General features: G+C 34.0%; 1 protein-coding gene and 1 non-coding gene across 2 annotated transcripts in view; one reads left to right on the forward strand and one right to left on the reverse strand.

The window, feature by feature from the left end:
- Positions 1–17819, reverse strand: part of Slc12a2 (solute carrier family 12 member 2) — an 80656-nt gene that overhangs the window by 35277 nt on the left and 27560 nt on the right. The window contains exons 5-10 of the mRNA XM_004631316.2: positions 11364–11503; positions 9278–9388; positions 7424–7532; positions 2986–3113; positions 2751–2835; positions 624–775 (exon numbers count right to left, since the gene is read on the reverse strand). Of these exons, the coding sequence (XP_004631373.1) occupies positions 624–775; positions 2751–2835; positions 2986–3113; positions 7424–7532; positions 9278–9388; positions 11364–11503 (725 nt within the window). The remainder of the gene's footprint in view (positions 1–623; positions 776–2750; positions 2836–2985; positions 3114–7423; positions 7533–9277; positions 9389–11363; positions 11504–17819) is intronic.
- LOC111816808 lies at positions 16650–16752 on the forward strand. Its single transcript, XR_002821140.1, has one exon. It is a non-coding gene; the product is annotated as a small nucleolar RNA U13 (small nucleolar RNA).

Genomic DNA, 17819 nt, shown 5'->3' on the forward strand with positions numbered 1-17819 from the left:
GTACAATAGTTATACTGATGAAAGAAATAAAAAAGACAAAAATAGCTGACATAGCCATCATTGTTATTCTCTTCAAATGACACATAAGTTTAATGCAGTTTCAATCAAAATTTCAGAAAGATGTTTTGCACATAAGATTATTTTAGCTTTAAAGGCAAAGAAACTAAAATAGTAAGAATTTAGGAAAAGCATAAAGTAGGAGATATAATCCTGTTGAATTGAAGATTACTGCCACCAAGAAATGTGTGACACTATTAAGATAAGACACAAAGTTCAGTGGAACAGAACAGAGAATTCAGAAATAGACCACATCTACAAGGACTACATGCAAGACGCTTCGTAGATGTCTCTTAGCTCTGATACAGTACACTTACCTATACATACGTACACATATCATAAATTATACTTTAGTATAAAAGCATTATCCTAAGTCGTTTTTTATTAATAAATAGCCTCAGGTTTACCGTATTTTTCTTTGGTCCCAAAATAAAATAGTTTTGGGGGTATAAAGTAACAACGGTCTTGCCTTTTATCATATAGCTGCATTCTGAGTAGTTAATCTGACAGCAGTCTAATCCCCAGAAAAGCACAAAAAATATGTATGATGTCAATTTGAAGCTTACCTGAAAGTTGTTCATTAGGCCATAGTCGCAATGGTGGCTTTCGCAAGATGAGAAGGAAAAGTTCAATCTGCAGGCTGCAGAAGTACAGTTTGTGAGTTCTGTTATGATGGTGTCATTAACGTTCCCAGTGGCATCCCTAACAACACAAGAACCTGAAATAGAAGGAGCAAAAAGAATCACACAGGTAATACCTACATTCATTTTAAAATTACATACTACATAAATATTCACAACAGCATATACTGCATTTACAGCTAAGATAGCCTTCCCTTAAGCAGAATTTGGAAAGCATCATCTTCTCCAATATTCAGGTAATGAAATGAAATATTTTATACAGAATAAATTCACACATATATAATTAATCTTACGACTATCACTGTGGAAAGTTGTATATTAGCAATACTATTTCATAGCCTATGTGGTTAAGATATCCTTAAGCAAATATAAAAACTGTTCAGAGTTCTAAATAGAAGAAATGTTTTTCTGTATTTCTTACTTTTGTGTAAAATAGAGAACTTATATAAAAACATTTAAAATTTACATTGAAACAAGTACTTTATTATCAGGAATAATATACAACATGGTAACATAATGGCAACTACCAGTCAATGGTAATTTCCACTCCTTAGATTATATATGTATACCTTCAGAAGAACTGTAGCAGGTATTATTTCATTTATAAGATAAAACTTACAGGAATTTAATAAGAACTAGATAATAAACAGAAAGCTAAGAGATGAAGAAAACTTTAATGATTAGATTACATAGTTCTTGTCTCTTTGATTTCTTCTTGTACCATAAATCAATTTCTAGCTCTGAAATTATTGGAGCAGGGAAGCTGGAGAAAACAGAGCCTTGTAACTCTCCTTTCCCCTAAGGTAGTCATGTTTTCGTGTGCTTCCTATTTTAATACCTTTACTTTAGGAAAAAAGTTTCTCTTGTTTTCAATTAGTCCTATAACCACTGCAAATATAAGCTGTCTTTACTAATACAACCACTGAACACCAGGGAGAAGAGGCTGGTTCTACTGCTTCAGGGGGTAATATAGACAGAATGAAATAAATTGGAGCTAACAATTTTACTGGGTAAAAAAAAAAAAAAAAAAAAAAGTTCATCTATGGTAACAAATTTTTATTTTATTATTTTTTGTGGTACCAGGGATTGAACTCAGGACGTTGCACTTGCCAGGCAAGCGCTCATTCTACTGAGCTATCTCCCCAGCCCTACAAATTATTTTAAAAACTGAAACATAATCAATTATATCATTCTTTAAAATTAAATTGTGTTGAACCAGCATATGTATGATGTATGCCAAAAATGTTTGGGAAAACAAATTTTGCTAATGACATATATACATATATATATATATACACACACACACATTTATCTGTTTTCAAAATGAATTTCAGATATTTATGCATCATTAATGGTAAATAAAATTCAAAATCTTTTTTAAATGCCAATTTGGACTATGATACTGATTATAAGTAGCCTTTAATAATTCTATTAAAAAAACAAAATAAAAACCTTTTTGCCATGAATACAATTGTTTTAAGTAAGTGCCATTATGTTCAGTTGCAAAATCTCTGAGTTTTGATTCCCTTATCTAAATAGATATGTAGAGAATAATTGAACATGTAAGTCTTATTATTAATTTGAAATGTTATGGCTACACGAAAGTAAGGAAAATAGTTTTAAAATCATTTTCAATTTAGTAAGATTTTAGGGAAACAGTTTTCATTCTTAGTATATCCTAATTTAAATCAGTGTTTTCTCTAAAAGCAAAAATGGCAGGCACTGCTTAACAGTCTTCATAATGATTTTATTATACAAAGATAGAACTAATTACAATAAACAACAAAAAAAACCTTCAGAAATTTATAAAGATCCATGAGAAAAATTCATTCACTTCCACATATGAAATTTCAATAAACTCTAGAGAGGATAAAAGATTTGTTGCTTTAATGTCTATATGTCCTTATTAGTGTTCTTAAAGTTGTTTTTTAAATTATAATCAATTCTATGTATTTGCATTGAAATGTTATCAATATAAAAATTAGAAAATGTCACAAAAATATTTGTACAGCATGAAATATTTGAGACACAAAGAAATGGAAGGCTATTTACCTACAGACACTGCAATTCCTATGTAAACCACTGTTGTAATTAAAATGGCTAAGAGTGTTCCTTTGGGTATGGCTGACTGAGGATCCTAAAAGAAGAAAAGACAACTTTTTAAGGTCTCTTCAAAACTATATACATACATACACACATACTAGTTAAAAACATATTACATATATATGTTTATATATAACATATATACATACAAATATAAATATTTGCAATTCTTTGTAATACTTACTGCAAGATCACCTGAGATATTTGCTCCAGCTAGAATACCAGTTGCAGCAGGGAAAAAGATGGCAAATACGGAAAAAAAAGTCTCTTCATCTCGAAAATCAGGTCCAAAGTTCTCAGTAAATATTTCAGCTGCAGAGAACAAAATATTTTTGGCAACTAATGAATAGCAGATTACACTATAATAATTTCAGTCAATAGCAATTCGTATGTGTGATTGCCATCTTTTCTTCGGTTCAATCAACCAATAAATTTCTTGTGGAGTTTCCTAATTCAAGTATTTGTGTTCTCTTTCCTTGTATGAGTGAATAATTTATCACCAAAATGATGATCTGATCTGGGTTACATCCCACTTTTTCTAATACACTGCCAGGGCTGAGAAGATAGCTCAGTAGAATAAGCACTTGCCTGTAAGTGTAGGGCCCTGAGTTCAATTCCCAGTACCGCAAAAAACAAACAAAAAAACCATGAATGTCTAATACACTGCTAAAAATTTTTTAGAAATTGTTTATTGTTATCACTAGCTCAAATGTAAATCGAAATGTGAATAATTCCTCAGTGTAAGACATGAAATAATAAAAATAAACAAAAGAGACACATTAACCTAGAAAGTTTTCTCCAACTGCTTCCAACTTAAAGTCCTATCTGTACAGGATTTAGACTATGTCAAATAATTATAGCGAGAGCACTCTATTTATATAGATCTATTCTAAGATAGGTACTAACAATAAAATAGTATTTTCATTTTAATATGTATGAATCATGTGCCAGGTTCTGTATTAAGGCTAGTTAATATATTACAATGCTTAGAGACACAATATGAATAAGCCAAGCATGGTCCCTGTCTTCATGGAATGGAGAGCTTCTACAAAATAGGTAAAGAAACAGGTCATTATAAATAGCAATAAACGTACTGGTAGAAACAGGGAGTTATGGCCAAAATAAATAAATAAGTAAATAAAAATCTAATTTGGTTCAAATGCAGAAAGCTCAAGTCATATGACCAAGGAGATAACATTTAGGTAATCATTCTACAGAACTGGATCCAGCAATGTGATGATCAAGGAAAGAGCATACTAGGAATGAGAAACAACATGCATAGCTCTGAGGTAGGAAAATGCTTAACTCCTAAGGAAACAGAAGGTAATGGGCTCTTGAGGTCAGAGGGAGACTAAAATGAGGTTGGAGACATCAAATGATTGTGCTCAATTTCATGAAGTTGAAATTTTATCCTAACTAAAATGGAAAGCCAGCATATGATCAGAAACATGTGTATGACATGATGTGATTAATGTGTGGTCAATGGCCTGAGGGTGTCAACATGTGAAATAGACCAATTAGGAGGTTGCTGCAGAGCTTCAATCTACAGGTAGGTAGGACAATATACTGATAAGACAAAGACTAAACAGCAGAAGAGGTAGGTAGGAAATAGGAAACCCTGAGATCCTGATTTCTTCTACTTGCAGAGATTAAGAGCCTAAGGAGAAATAAATAGAAAACATATAAGCGGCTGGATATGTGAAATACATATCTGGGACTTCAAAGGGGATTCAGAGCAAAGCATACCAGTTTCTCAATATTGATTTAGACACATGGAGATACACACTACCAAACAAAAGAAATTAACTGGAAGGAAAGGACCACAATCTGCACAGGTCTGCAATTAAGGGAGAGAAAAGATAAGGCACACAGTGACACTTAAGTGGAACACCAAGTGTATCTGACGTCAAATAAGACAAGAGAAGCATTTCAAAGACAAGGAACAACTAAGGAATTTGCTGAGTCAGAAGTTAAAAAAATTATATTGAATCTAGCCCCGTGTGGTTGTGACTTTGACAGCAGGTAGGTAAGAGGAGCTAAGAATAAACTCATTTGGTTTCTTCTTAAATTTTATGAGATGATACGGAGAGTCTCAAGTATTCCTCTGCAGGACACTTACTGGTTACAAAGAAGAAAGCACAAATTTCACAAGAGCAAGATCTCCTAGGTATCACCATGCAAAGTAATAAAAATTACCACCAAAAATGGAGAAAATGAACAGCATACATACTTCCTGATGTGAGGCACCGAGGACACATCATTCAGGTGATGCCTAACAAAAATGAATAAACCTGAAGCTACTGCAAAAAAATCAGATAAATCCAATTGGAGAGAACTAAAACACAAATGGCTGACACTATACTCTTGAAAAATGTCAATACTGTGGGGGAAAAAAGATTGAAAATCATGTTAAAAAAAAAAAGCTTCCAAAAAAGGAAACCGAAAATGCATAACAACAGAATACAACACATGAGTCTGGTCAGGAAAATTAAAAATTGCTATAAAGAGATCAAGGGAAACATCCATATATAGATGATACATTAGAAATTGGTATTGGGCCAAAGTTATAATTCCTATATTTTCTTTTCCTTAGTAGACATAAACTGAAGCATTTATCTTGATTAACAAAACAAATACAAAAAAAGGTAAGAATATGTAAGTGTTCATCACTGGTGAACATAGGTGATAGGTATACAGTTCATTATGGGGTTTTTCTTTGGGGGGCAAGTTTCCTATAGGTTTGACTGTTTTAAAATAAAAAGTAAGTGAGAGAGGCAAAGATGTGAGAAATCTGTATGACCTGCAATTAAAAATGTAAGGTAGTAATTATAGGGGAGCAAAAAAACAACAGACAATATTTCTAAGAATAAGAATTACTAGAGCAAGGTTATAATACAGAGGCAAAAATTCTGCTATAGGGAAACAACTAGATTATCAAAACATAAAAGTACATTTGAGAAAATAAAAGAAATGGGATCTAGAGAAGAGCAGCGACACTAGTGTTTGTCCAAGGAAAGACACTTCTTACTTCTTATATCACAAAATAAAAACAAAAGAGGATATAATACATACTACCTTTAAGCAGTCTGAACTGTGCCAAGCTTACCAATATGACTATTTTCTATCAATAACATATTAGTATGAAGAGTGAGAAAGAGAGCCAAGAAACATCAACCACCTAGAAAGTTCCCATCCTACAGAATATTTACATTTGCTAGCCTCAGACTGAGATAAGCCCAGGTATGTTACTTGAATATAACATATGCTATTAGTATATTACACAGCCATGTAACACCTTCAGTATGTTATTAGGAATATGAAAACAAGAAAATGAAAAACATGGCTCAGCAGGCATTTGCAGGTATTTTTAAATCAATTCATGTTCTAAGAAGGGAATGTATAATTATTGAGAATATTTTTTAGAAGTAACCACCCATGATAATAACAACATGTTTCAGAAGTAAACATATTAAAAAATTAAAGTGAAAAATGTACTCATAACTTAGAAGAAATGTCACAAATATCCAACAGAATGGAAGGTAAGACTTTGCTTCTAGGGTTTAAAAAGTTTGATTTTAGCTCAAGAAGACAAGCTTTTCTGATGCAAGAGCAACAAATCTTACAAAGATAGGTTCAGAATTGTCAATTAGATGGGGAGAGGCTAGATAGGAAGTACAATGACAGGACACTTTAGGAAATAGTAGGTAAATTATTAGCAATGAAAATTAGAGGCAAAAGAAGCTAAAAACTAAGAAAAATTTTCACATAATTAACATAAAATGTAGAAAAACTTAAGTTGTAATTACATGAAGAAACTGCAACTTGTGGCTGCTGTTACAGTCTTAAACACTTTCAAGATGTATCAATGCCCCATGTGAAATATATATATTATGTATCTCAAACGTGTGTCTCCCAAAACAGAGAAAGAGTATGAAGAGATGAACCGAGACAGGAGGTAGTGAAGGACAGAAAATGGGCTAACACAAGGAATTAAGTCATATTATATACGTGTACCAACTGTCTGCAAGGAACATAATTATTATGCTCTAAGAACATGTTCTAATAAAAAAGAAAAATGTTGTATTTAAATATATTCATGTGACAAATAATGCTATTTTGGTCAGTGACAGACTGCCCATATGATAGTGGTTCCTTAAGACTTAATAGGTTGAAGGTGTCTTGGCTTGTCTAAATATACTCTCCGTATTTGAACAACAATGAAATCACCCCTAACAGGCACATTTCTCACAATGTGTTTACAACATTACAGGACATATAACTAATCAAAAAAAAAAAAAAAAAAAAAAAAAAGAAAGAAAGAAAGAAAGAAAAAAAAATGTCATGTTAGGACAAAAATTACAAATTGCCCAAAGCAGCAGACAGTCTAGTTTCTAATATTCTATTACCATTTGTTCCTAACACTGAAAAATAAAGATAAAACAGACCTTTACTCTTACTGTACAGTCTAATAAATGGAACAAAAACTGAACTGTGAATCCTCAAACTAAACTCAATTACACTAAAACCACCTAAAATGTACTAAATTTACTTATCAGTAGAATGCTATAATGTGGACCCGTTAAGTACTGGATTTTTTTTTTTTTTTTTTTTTTTTTACTTACATTTATAACTAAAGAAACCTTTGGGCTTCTTACTTTCCAATGGAATAAATGTTCCTATGATGAAATCAGCAATGGCAAGAAGTAGAATCACCAAAAGAACAATCTGAGCCTGTAATTTTGAACATTAAAATTGAAAATTAAATCTTGTGTAGTATTCCTTTTTTCAATTCCAGTAAAATACAGTTTCCATGAGGGCAGATTTGTAACTCATTTCATTTATTTCCTTCAGTGCCTCAGAGTGCCCAGGGACAAAGTGCATGCTCAACAAACTGGTTAAATAAAAAAACAAGTCTGTAAAGATTTAAATATTCAATATTGAAATATTCAATATTTAAATAAAGATTTAAATATTGTCCACTGGCAAAAGCGGATAATAAAAATAGGATCATATCTTGGATTCCTCAAATGAGATGTACGTACCTTCCTACAAACCTTAAAGCATAGAAATTCATAAAACATTATAGGCTTTTCATCCTACATAATTATTTTGCACCTTTTTGACACAGAGAATATATTTAACACAGAAGTTTTATACCAGATCTAAACATACTGGTGAATGGCTGATTACTATAGTACAAAGAAACAGCAGAGAAAGAAACCAAAATAAAAGGAGGTGTGGGAGGGAATTCAAGGAACAATGGCATGGAAGGAAAAAAAAAAAAAAAATCAACCCAGAACAACTACTTTTTCAATAATTTTAATCTCAGTAAAACTGATTACTAAACAACACCTATGCCATCTTTAGGAACAAGAACTACTTACATGCTGATCATGTCCTAGGTAAAATGAATTTTTTTCAATAAAGATAATTTATTAAATGTGTGTAAAAGATGTGCAGAGCACAGCTCAGTGCTATAGCACGTGCTTGTGTGTGAGGCCTTGGGTTCAATCCACAGCACCACCCCCCTCTACCTGTAACACAAGTAAATGACAATTTCATACTACTATGACTTTATAATAAACCACAAGCCTGGAAAAACATTGCTTTTTCAGACTTTCCTAATTTTTGATTTTGGTATTTATGCTATCTCATATAGCAAAAGTATGTGTGACTTTTTTAAGATCTACAAAATAAACACAAAGAAACTTGGCACTTCCAAGTTCCTCAGTAGCATCTCTGAAGATAATGATCACTCAAGAATCTAGAGTTGTGCTGTGACGTACTCTACCCTCAAAGATATGGATGCATTTCTGGGTGCTCTGCCTATATAGGCGTACTGTTACTTCAGCAAAGTTTTTCAGATACAATGGCATTTGCTTTGGAAGTCATGACTTGAGGTTTCAATAGCAAGCGGTAAGAATAGCTTCTTTAACACGATCTGAGTACTTTTAGTTATTGCCAAGTTTATTTTTAAACTGACCCTTTTTTTTTTTTTTTTTTTTTTTTGCGCAACCGGGATTGAACTCAGACCCTTGTACTTGCCAAGGAAGTGCTTATTCTACTGAGCCATTTCCCGGGCCTTTAAACTGAACTTTTAAATAAATTACAAAACCAAATGTTAAACTTTGGCTAATATTTTGAGCTCAGTATTTCTACACAAACAAGGTGGGATGGTGGGTGGAGGTCAGACGTTCAAAAGGTAGGGGAACTAGAGAACCAGAAATAGCTCAGTGGTAGTGCCTGCCTGCTAGCTGTGGGCTCAATTCCCCCGACATGCAAATCAATCAGCCGCTATCTGATCAATCAATCAATTAATGCAAAAATTACAAACAAAAACCTTACAAATTCTGTAGAAATGGGCACTCAGGTACCATTACAATCTGAAAATAATGCTACATTTTACAGTGGTCCTAAGATAATTTTTAAAAAATGTTGTGCGTTAAAAATGTACAGCTCTTCCCATCATGACTTACTTTTGCTTCCCACTCCATTCCAGCTACTGAGATACCTAAAAGAATGACCACTGTCATGGCTCCAATAATTCGGATATCATTGATTTCATCTATCATAAACATGGAATGTTCCTAGAAAAAGAATTACAAATATGAGCAAAAGCGCTTGCATGTAGATGTTGAATGAATGCTTACCTAATTGAACTAATGAAAGATATAAGGAAAAAAAATCAATTACTACTGAGATATTCATGTACCCACCTGATGTGTCTGACATCAGATACATGATTTAATTATTAATATAATACTGGTATATCTAAACTCAATAAATCAAAAAGAACTGCTAACCAGCAAAGCAGTTATAAACAATATTGCTAATTAAACTTCTTTTAAGTCACATTTTATATTCAATGTGATTAATGCACTTATGCTTCTGATGCATTTTTATGCTGTATGAGGACAAAGATAAGCACACTTTCATGCTATTGTCAAAGACACTGCTCCCATTTATAGAAGCAAAATAACTTTTTAAAAAAGTGCTCATGTGGGTTAAAATTAAAGATTATGATATTTTAGTCAACAAGGTAATCAGATGCGAGTTAATTACCACTTCTCAAATAAGGTTAATAAAAAGCACAAATAAACTACAACATAATTTATTTTTAGATAACTATCATATTGCAACTGAAAAAGTATAAAATATTACAATGATCTTTTTTTGTTGTTGTTTGAGACAGGGTCTTGCTATAGTCCAAGTCTTGATATCCCAGTGATCCTCTTGCCTCATTATCACCCAAGGACTATCTTACTGTAGCCTTAATGGTTGACCATAGTTTTGTCCCACCTTCCATACATCCTATGATGTCCTTTGGATCAATATTACCTAAGTGATTATACTTGTAATCTTACTGATTGATCTGTAGTTTTGCCCTACCTTACAACTGCTGCACCCCAAGGTTTTGCTGTATGAAATTTTCTTGAGAGTTGGGCCCCTGGCCACCCACTTGAAACCCCTCTTGACTCTCTTATTTTTATTTATTTTTGGTTTTTAGGGAAGGGTCTACAGGGTGTTCAGGGTCTCACTACTAGAATGGACTTGTAGTGATCCGCCTATTTACAGCCTCTCAAGAGTTGGGATTACAGGAGCATGCTACCACACCTCTCAATCGCTATATCAATGCGCCCCAAGGGCGGGGCTGGCACAGTAAGCTCAGGGATCGAACCCCCAGCCCCTGTGCCTACTTGCAGGTGCTTTAATCTGCTAGCTATTTGGCTGGCCCGCTTGACTCTCTTAGAAGCTTTTCTTTCTCACAAAATAATACTTACTCTTAACTTCCACAGATCCTAGAATTAATTCTTCGATTTTAGAGAACAGGAACTCAGTGCATCGGACATCGATTGGGCAGGCTGGGAGTTACATTTCCCTTATATTATTTGGAAGTCCTATAACATCACTCTCTCACCACCATCTGTTCTCCTGAGATAATAATCACCTTTTCAATGGTCCCAAACTCTAGCCATCATACTTTAGTCCATTCCCTTTTCCATGGCCAAATATTTTTCTAAGCCCCAAATCTGATTTTGTCCTGACTCTCAAATCCAATCAAATTAAAAGCCTAAACTTTACTGCAAATAATACCTTCCCTGAGTTGATCCCTTTTTTTCCCTCTCTCTAAACTTAAATGTCTTGCCACTTTGCGTCTCAACCACATGGAAATATCTGTGCTTTCTTCTTTACTACACCATACTTATTCTTTCCAGACCTTTGCTTTCTTTTCTTCCTAGTCCCTCTCATACCATATCTTTCTATTTGCCTGTCACACTGACTGCCCTTCCTTGGAAAAGCTTTCCTAGACATTCTCCTGCTACTATATTCCTGAAAAGTAGTTACCTCCCATTCCCTGGTACTAGGTACCCAGGAAGGCCTCCTACACTGCTGACATTTTTTATCACTTTCTTGTCTAGTTTTAGCACTGAATTTCTTAAAGGACAAATTTCCAGGCCATCACATCACTGGTTTCCTAACACCTAACACTGTGAGTGGCACACAAACTATCAAGAAAGTTATGGTAAATGAAAGACAAGACTAAAAGAAAAGGTGAATTACCTTAAGCAACTCTACCACAGTTTCTGCAAATCCAACTACATACATAGCAACTGCGACAGCATTGGCAAAAGCAAAGATTAGTCCAATTGCACCACCAAACTCTGGTCCTAGACTTCTAGATATTAAATAATATGCTCCTCCTAGAAAAAAGAAAAAAAACAGATGTAAAAGTTAAGACTTAAAATAATAAGTAATCCTATTACCTCTGAAAACATAAAAAACATGATGCCTTCAGTGAGCATAGCACTTAAATCAATAGGCAAGTAGTTGAGTATGTTTTCAGGAAGCAACAACAAAAGCGATTCTCATAATCTACTTTTCATTCACCAACAGTTGTTAAAATTTGGAGAATTCTCTATCAAATTTCAAACTATTCTACTTAGGACACATTTTCTCATTTAAAGCTTAAATTAAAACAGCTACTTCTTCATATTTATATATACCCAAATTATTTTCCATATATTTTGACTTTTAAAATCACAATTGAGATGATTTTAGTTATTTAAAATATTGTACCACTTTACTGGTAACAAATACCAATGAAATGAACAATAAAGGCCTCACGTAATAGTGCTGCGCAGCCCTAAGGTCAACCAAGTGATTGGATCTTCATGCTTGCTTGGCTAACAAGCACACATGGTTGTAAAAATAGGTAGTTGGTCTGAATGATTCTGCTGTATTTACACAAGTATGGTCACTAGCATAATGTTACTTCCTAGCAACCACAGGAATTGACGAACTAGAAAGAAAAGCACTTAATTTCTAACTTCATCTGGTCTCTAGGTCTTAAAACTTAGGTTTTTTTTTTTTTGGCAGAACCAGGGATTGAACTTAGACCCTTACGCTTCTGGGGAAGCGCTTATTCTACTAAACCATCTTCCCAGCCCCATTAAAACTTAAGTTTTAATGATACCAAAGCTACATAACATTATATTTCTATTTCTACATATTAATGTAATGCTTAATGCTTAAAGATATATAACATGCTATTAAACAGCTAAATACTTGTTTTGCCTGATATAAAGATACATGCAATAAAAAATTCTTCAGTTTGATAAAATATTAACATTTAAACTTCATTTTGGAAGTACCAGTAACAGGCTTTGTGGTTGTTACCAATTTCTAAAAATCCTTTAAGCCCCCCTCCATCCAGAATTTCCTTTCCCATTTTACTAATTATTTTCATCAAAGGAATTCTAAAGAAAAAAAACATGTTCTGCTGGGTGTGGTGGTTTATGCCAATAATCCACCTACAGGGGAGCTGAGGTAGAAAGATGAAAAGTTTAAGTCCAACTCGGGCAATTTAACAAGAACACATCTGAAAACAAAACATCAAAAACTCAGGGCTGGCATATAGCTCAGTAGTATAGTGCTATGCTAGCACCCAGTAATCCCTGGATTCAATCCCCAGTACAAAGGGAGAAAGGGGTAAAATCTAGCCACTAATATTAGTCTCGTGATTTTTTTGAGATTTAAATTATTCCCAGAAATTTATGAACACTGAAGATTTTGGGGCCTTGGAGATGGCACAGGGGTCTAAGCACCTGAGTAGGCAAGCGCAAGGACATAGGTTTGATCCCCGGTATCACATGCCTGTGCTGGCCCTTGCCCCTGCCCCTGCCCCTGGGTGTGCTAAGCTGGCAACTGAGTACAAGAGTGGTGGCGTGGTGGCACATGCCAGTAATCCCAGCATCCCAGTACTAGGGAGGCTGAAAACAGGAGGATCATTATGAGTCTGAGCTGCGTAGTGAGACACTGTACCAAAAACACTTAAAAAAAAAAAAAAAAAAACTAATAAAGATTTTCAATTAAATTCTTAAGACATTAAATCACCTTATAATTAATCCTAAGAAATTCCTGCAATATTATAATAATTGTTACAGCTTATATTTAAAACACATTGTCTAGGTGAGGTTAATTTTTTTGTTTTTGGTGTTGAGGACCAAACCTCAGGCTTCCAGAGTGCTATGCAGTGTTCTACCACTGAGCCAAACACCCAAGCCTCTAAGACAAATTTTTCTAAACTAAGAATTTTTTCATTTACTTTGCATGTGTAAACCCGATTTCAATGTTTATAATTATTAGAGGCAGCTAAGTTAGAACAGAAATTAATGCACAGAGGGACTGAGCACTCCAGGAAGTTAGTGAAAAATAAAGACAATAGAATTGTGGCACGAGGTACATCTGAAGGCCAGGCCTCAAGATAAAGTCACAATGGCCAGCCTTGAATGTAACTGAATAGCACGCAGTTCATTAAGCCCAGATATGCAGACACTCTGGTGGATAACCACAACACCTTGATCCAATCCTTTCCCAAATGTTCCTATTTTAGAAGCCATACATAAGCCCATGGTTAATGATTACACTCATATTCCTTTGTTGGTAACCCACTAAATGGCTGTGCTTGTGATCCTATAGGTTGATTATAGTTTGACTCACATTGTACCCACACTGTAACTTTGTTACATAAATTACTCCTGACAAAGGCCTCCTGCAGCAATCCACTAGGGTCCCTCTGTCTCTCAGGAGATGTTCCTAGTCCCCAATACAACTTTTCCTGTTCTTAACTTACTTTGTCCTTTGGAATTCATTCTTCAAATTCAGGGGACACAAACTCACCACACACTTTTAATTAACAATTCCTTAATGTTATCAAATATTTTGTCATGGTTAAAAATTTACTTGTTTCATAAATATTAAGTAAATTTTATATTCTAAGTGTACGCTTTAAATTTAAAAAATGAACATATATAACTGGCATCTAAGAAAGAAACAGAAACTGCCTATTTTTTTAAAAATACTTTTTAAAAATCAGGATCCAAATATGGCTATTCTTTACAATTAGTTGATAGCCTCTTTCACTGTTGCTTATATAGTTTTTAAATTAACATTAAAATTAAGAATAGAAAACAACCTACAAGCACAAATAACTTCACTGGTGAAGATCAATGTTGCACAAGGATGGAACACTAGCCAAATCCCCCTAGGAGATGAGCATAATCCTGACACAGAAACAAGACAAAATTCAGGAAGAGAAAGTTTCAAATCAGAACTCCTAGGATCTCTGACAAGTACAAGGAGCTGAGTTTGATTGCTGGGTACCAAAAAAAGCAAAACAAAAGAGAACTCCTAGGATCTGAAGACTCAACATCCCATAACTGTACACACGTAAAACCCAGCACACTCATCTCTGATCAAGTGGGGCTGAACTCACATATTCTAGGTGGTTTTAGATTTTTATGAAACATATAATATGTGATTACAGAATAAGAGAGAAATATAACTCAATAGAAGTATTTATTTAAAAAGCAAGACAAAATCCAAATACCCTCAGGAAATCAGAACTTTGGAACTGAGACAAAAGGATCACAAATTCTAGTCCAGCCTGGACAACTTAATTACTAATTTAAAAAAAAAAAAAAAAAGAGGGTACTAAGGATGTAGTTTAGTGCAAAGGCCCTGGGTTCAATCCCAGTACCACAACACAGAAAACTTTCTTAATCTGGGGGTGTGGTGGTGCACTCCTGCAAGCCTAGCATTTGGGCGATTCAAGCAAGAGGACTGCCTATAGTTCAAGGGCAGCCTTAACCATATAATGGAAACCCCATCTTAAGAAAAGTCCACAAAACAGCAAGAACAAGAACAGAAAACAATAACAAAAACTTCCAGCAACAGTAAAAACAACAAAAAAACAAAACAAAATCCAAAACGAAGAACACAAATCTTTCTCAAACTGACAAAAGATGTCTTCAAAATCCTTGTAGCCAACAGTACAGTGGTATACTGTATGTTCTCACTTCCTTTAAGACTCAGATGACTCTTGTAACCACTATTTTTTATTTTTTTTGTATTTTAGGGAAGAGTCTACAGGGTGTTCACGGTCTCACTACTAGATCAGACTCATAGTGATCCACCTGTTTACAGCCACCTGGGATTACAGGTGTGTGCCACCACACCCAGTCTCAATTGCCTTCTCAGCATGCCCCAAGGATGGGGCCTGCATGGCATGCTGGGGATTAAACCTGGTGGCTGCACCTGCCTAAGCAAGGGCTTTAACCCACTGCGCTATCTGACTGGACTGTCACCACTTTTAGTCACTACTATATGGTAGGTCTTAACTAGCTTAATGGACAAAAAGCTTTAAAAAAAGAAAATGGGGGAGAAAAAGATCAAACTGATTTTGAGCTTGTATGAGCTCAGACCCATTAATACAAATCTACTGTATTTCTCTATACAAGCAAGAAAAAAATAGGAAGATGGGACTTATAAATTCTACTGATAACTTGAACTACTCACACTTAAATGTAACAAATATATATACAACCTCTTAATTGAAACTACAAAGTATAGTTACAAAAGAGGATCAAATTTTATGGAGAGGTATAACATTAAGATAAGAATCATTCTTCCCCAATTTTTTAGACTAGCCCAGAGCCCCAACCAAGATTTCTTTCAGTTATATCTTTATTTTTTGAAAGAAACATGTATAGCTAATTTAAAAAAATTATATGGAAATGCAGAGGACAAAGAAACACCAAAGCAATCATGCAAAAGAACAACAAAGTTGGAAGACCAAGGCCTTACTATACACAGTCAAGCAATGAAGACCAACTAGTACTCGCTGGTACTGAGTAAAGAAGTAGAACAATGAACAAGTCCAGGCAATATCTGACAGCTGATTTTCAACAATAGCACAGAAAATAATTCAAAGAGATCAGACAGTTATTTCAATGAATAATGGTGAAAACAAGTGGTTATGGGTAGAGGCGTATGTTATATACAAAAAATGAAATTATGTATAGACAAAAATATAAGAACTAAAGAAAACATAGGAGAATATCTGCACAACTTTAGGAGAGCCAAAAATTTCAACAATGAACAAAAGCAAATATGAGAAACTGAAATTTATCAATATAAAATTCTGTTCTCTGAAAGACATGATTAAGAAAAAAATATACAAATGTTAAGCAAATGTTAAACACAAGATTTTTATTTAGAATATATAAAAGACTACTATAAATCAATAACAAAAGGACAAATCAATTTGAAGAATGACATAAATTAAAAGAATTTAAAGAATACAATTTAAAGAATATATCATGAAAGATAAGTGGCCAATAAGGACATAAATCATGTCCAATATCACTAACCAACAAGGAAATGCAGGGCCGGGGAGATAGCTCAGTGGAATAAGCGCTTCCTTGGCAAGCACAAGGGCCTGAGTTCAATCCCTGGTTCTGCAAAACAAAACAAAACAAAACAAACAAAAAAAAAAGTGCTCCTTTGATCCTTTGGTTCATGAGCGTGATGACTGGGTGTTTATACCTTATGCGTGAGATGTGCCTTCCTTCAAACCTTGTTACGATGTGGGCACATTACCCGTCTAACGTGGGAAAAAAAAAGTACTGACATTTATTCTACATGCTCATAACAAGGAAATGCAGTAAGGACGCATTAATTCACAAGATTGTTACAATTAAAACAGATGTAATAATGCAACTACTATGTATTTTAAACATGTATTAAAAAAACAGAAAAAATATGTAACACTGGCAAAAATGTAGAAAAACTGAGTTTCATATATTGCTGACAGGAATGTAACAAGGTGCAACCAGTTTGGAAAAGTTGTCAATTTCTTATGTTTCACCTATCATATAAATCAACAAGCTCTTTCCTGCATCTTCTCCCAAAATAAATTAATGACTTATTCATTTCCCTAAAATACTTGTACATGCTTGTGCATGTTTATTATTCACAATGGCCCCCTACTAAAACAGAATCAAATGCCTATCAACAAACTATTGCTATTACAAGTTGTATAACCATAAAGTAATAAAAATGAATGAAGTGGGGCCGGGGAGATGGCTCAGTAGAATAAGGGCTTCCCTGGCAAGTGCAAGGGTCTGAGTTCAATCCCCGGTTCCACCAAAAAAAAAAAAAAAAGAAAGAAAAAAAAAAAAGAATAAAGTATAGACAGCGGTAAATCTCAAAACATCATGGAGTAAAGGGTGAGAAGTATGGTATCTTTTATTATGGAATTCCAGCCTGTGATAGAGATAAGGGACTTTGCAAAGGAATGTAAAGGAATTTCCTTGGTGATAGAAACATTCTGTACTAAAAGCAGATATGTTTATTAAAACTCATAGAATTATAAACTTAAAATCTATGTTCTTCATTGTATGTAGATCTTAGCCCAATAATGTTGATTTAACAATCTACAAATCTTGTCAACAAGTAGAATTTTAAACACTGTTATCTAGTGCTCCCTGAGCAGCACATATATACTACAATCTTTAGTCAAGATGAGCTAGAAGGAATTTCTAGAAATTTATAGAGCTGGACTCATGCTAAATGCAGTATTTTAAGAAAGGCAATTAAGGCAATATACCTTTTAAAAAAAATAAATGCCTCGTTCAAGACCAGCACCTAACGTCTACAAAATGAAACAGACATGAG

Source organism: Octodon degus, unplaced genomic scaffold, assembly GCF_000260255.1.
Source record: "Octodon degus isolate 3935 unplaced genomic scaffold, OctDeg1.0 scaffold00040, whole genome shotgun sequence".
Taxonomy (NCBI): Eukaryota; Metazoa; Chordata; class Mammalia; order Rodentia; family Octodontidae; genus Octodon; species Octodon degus.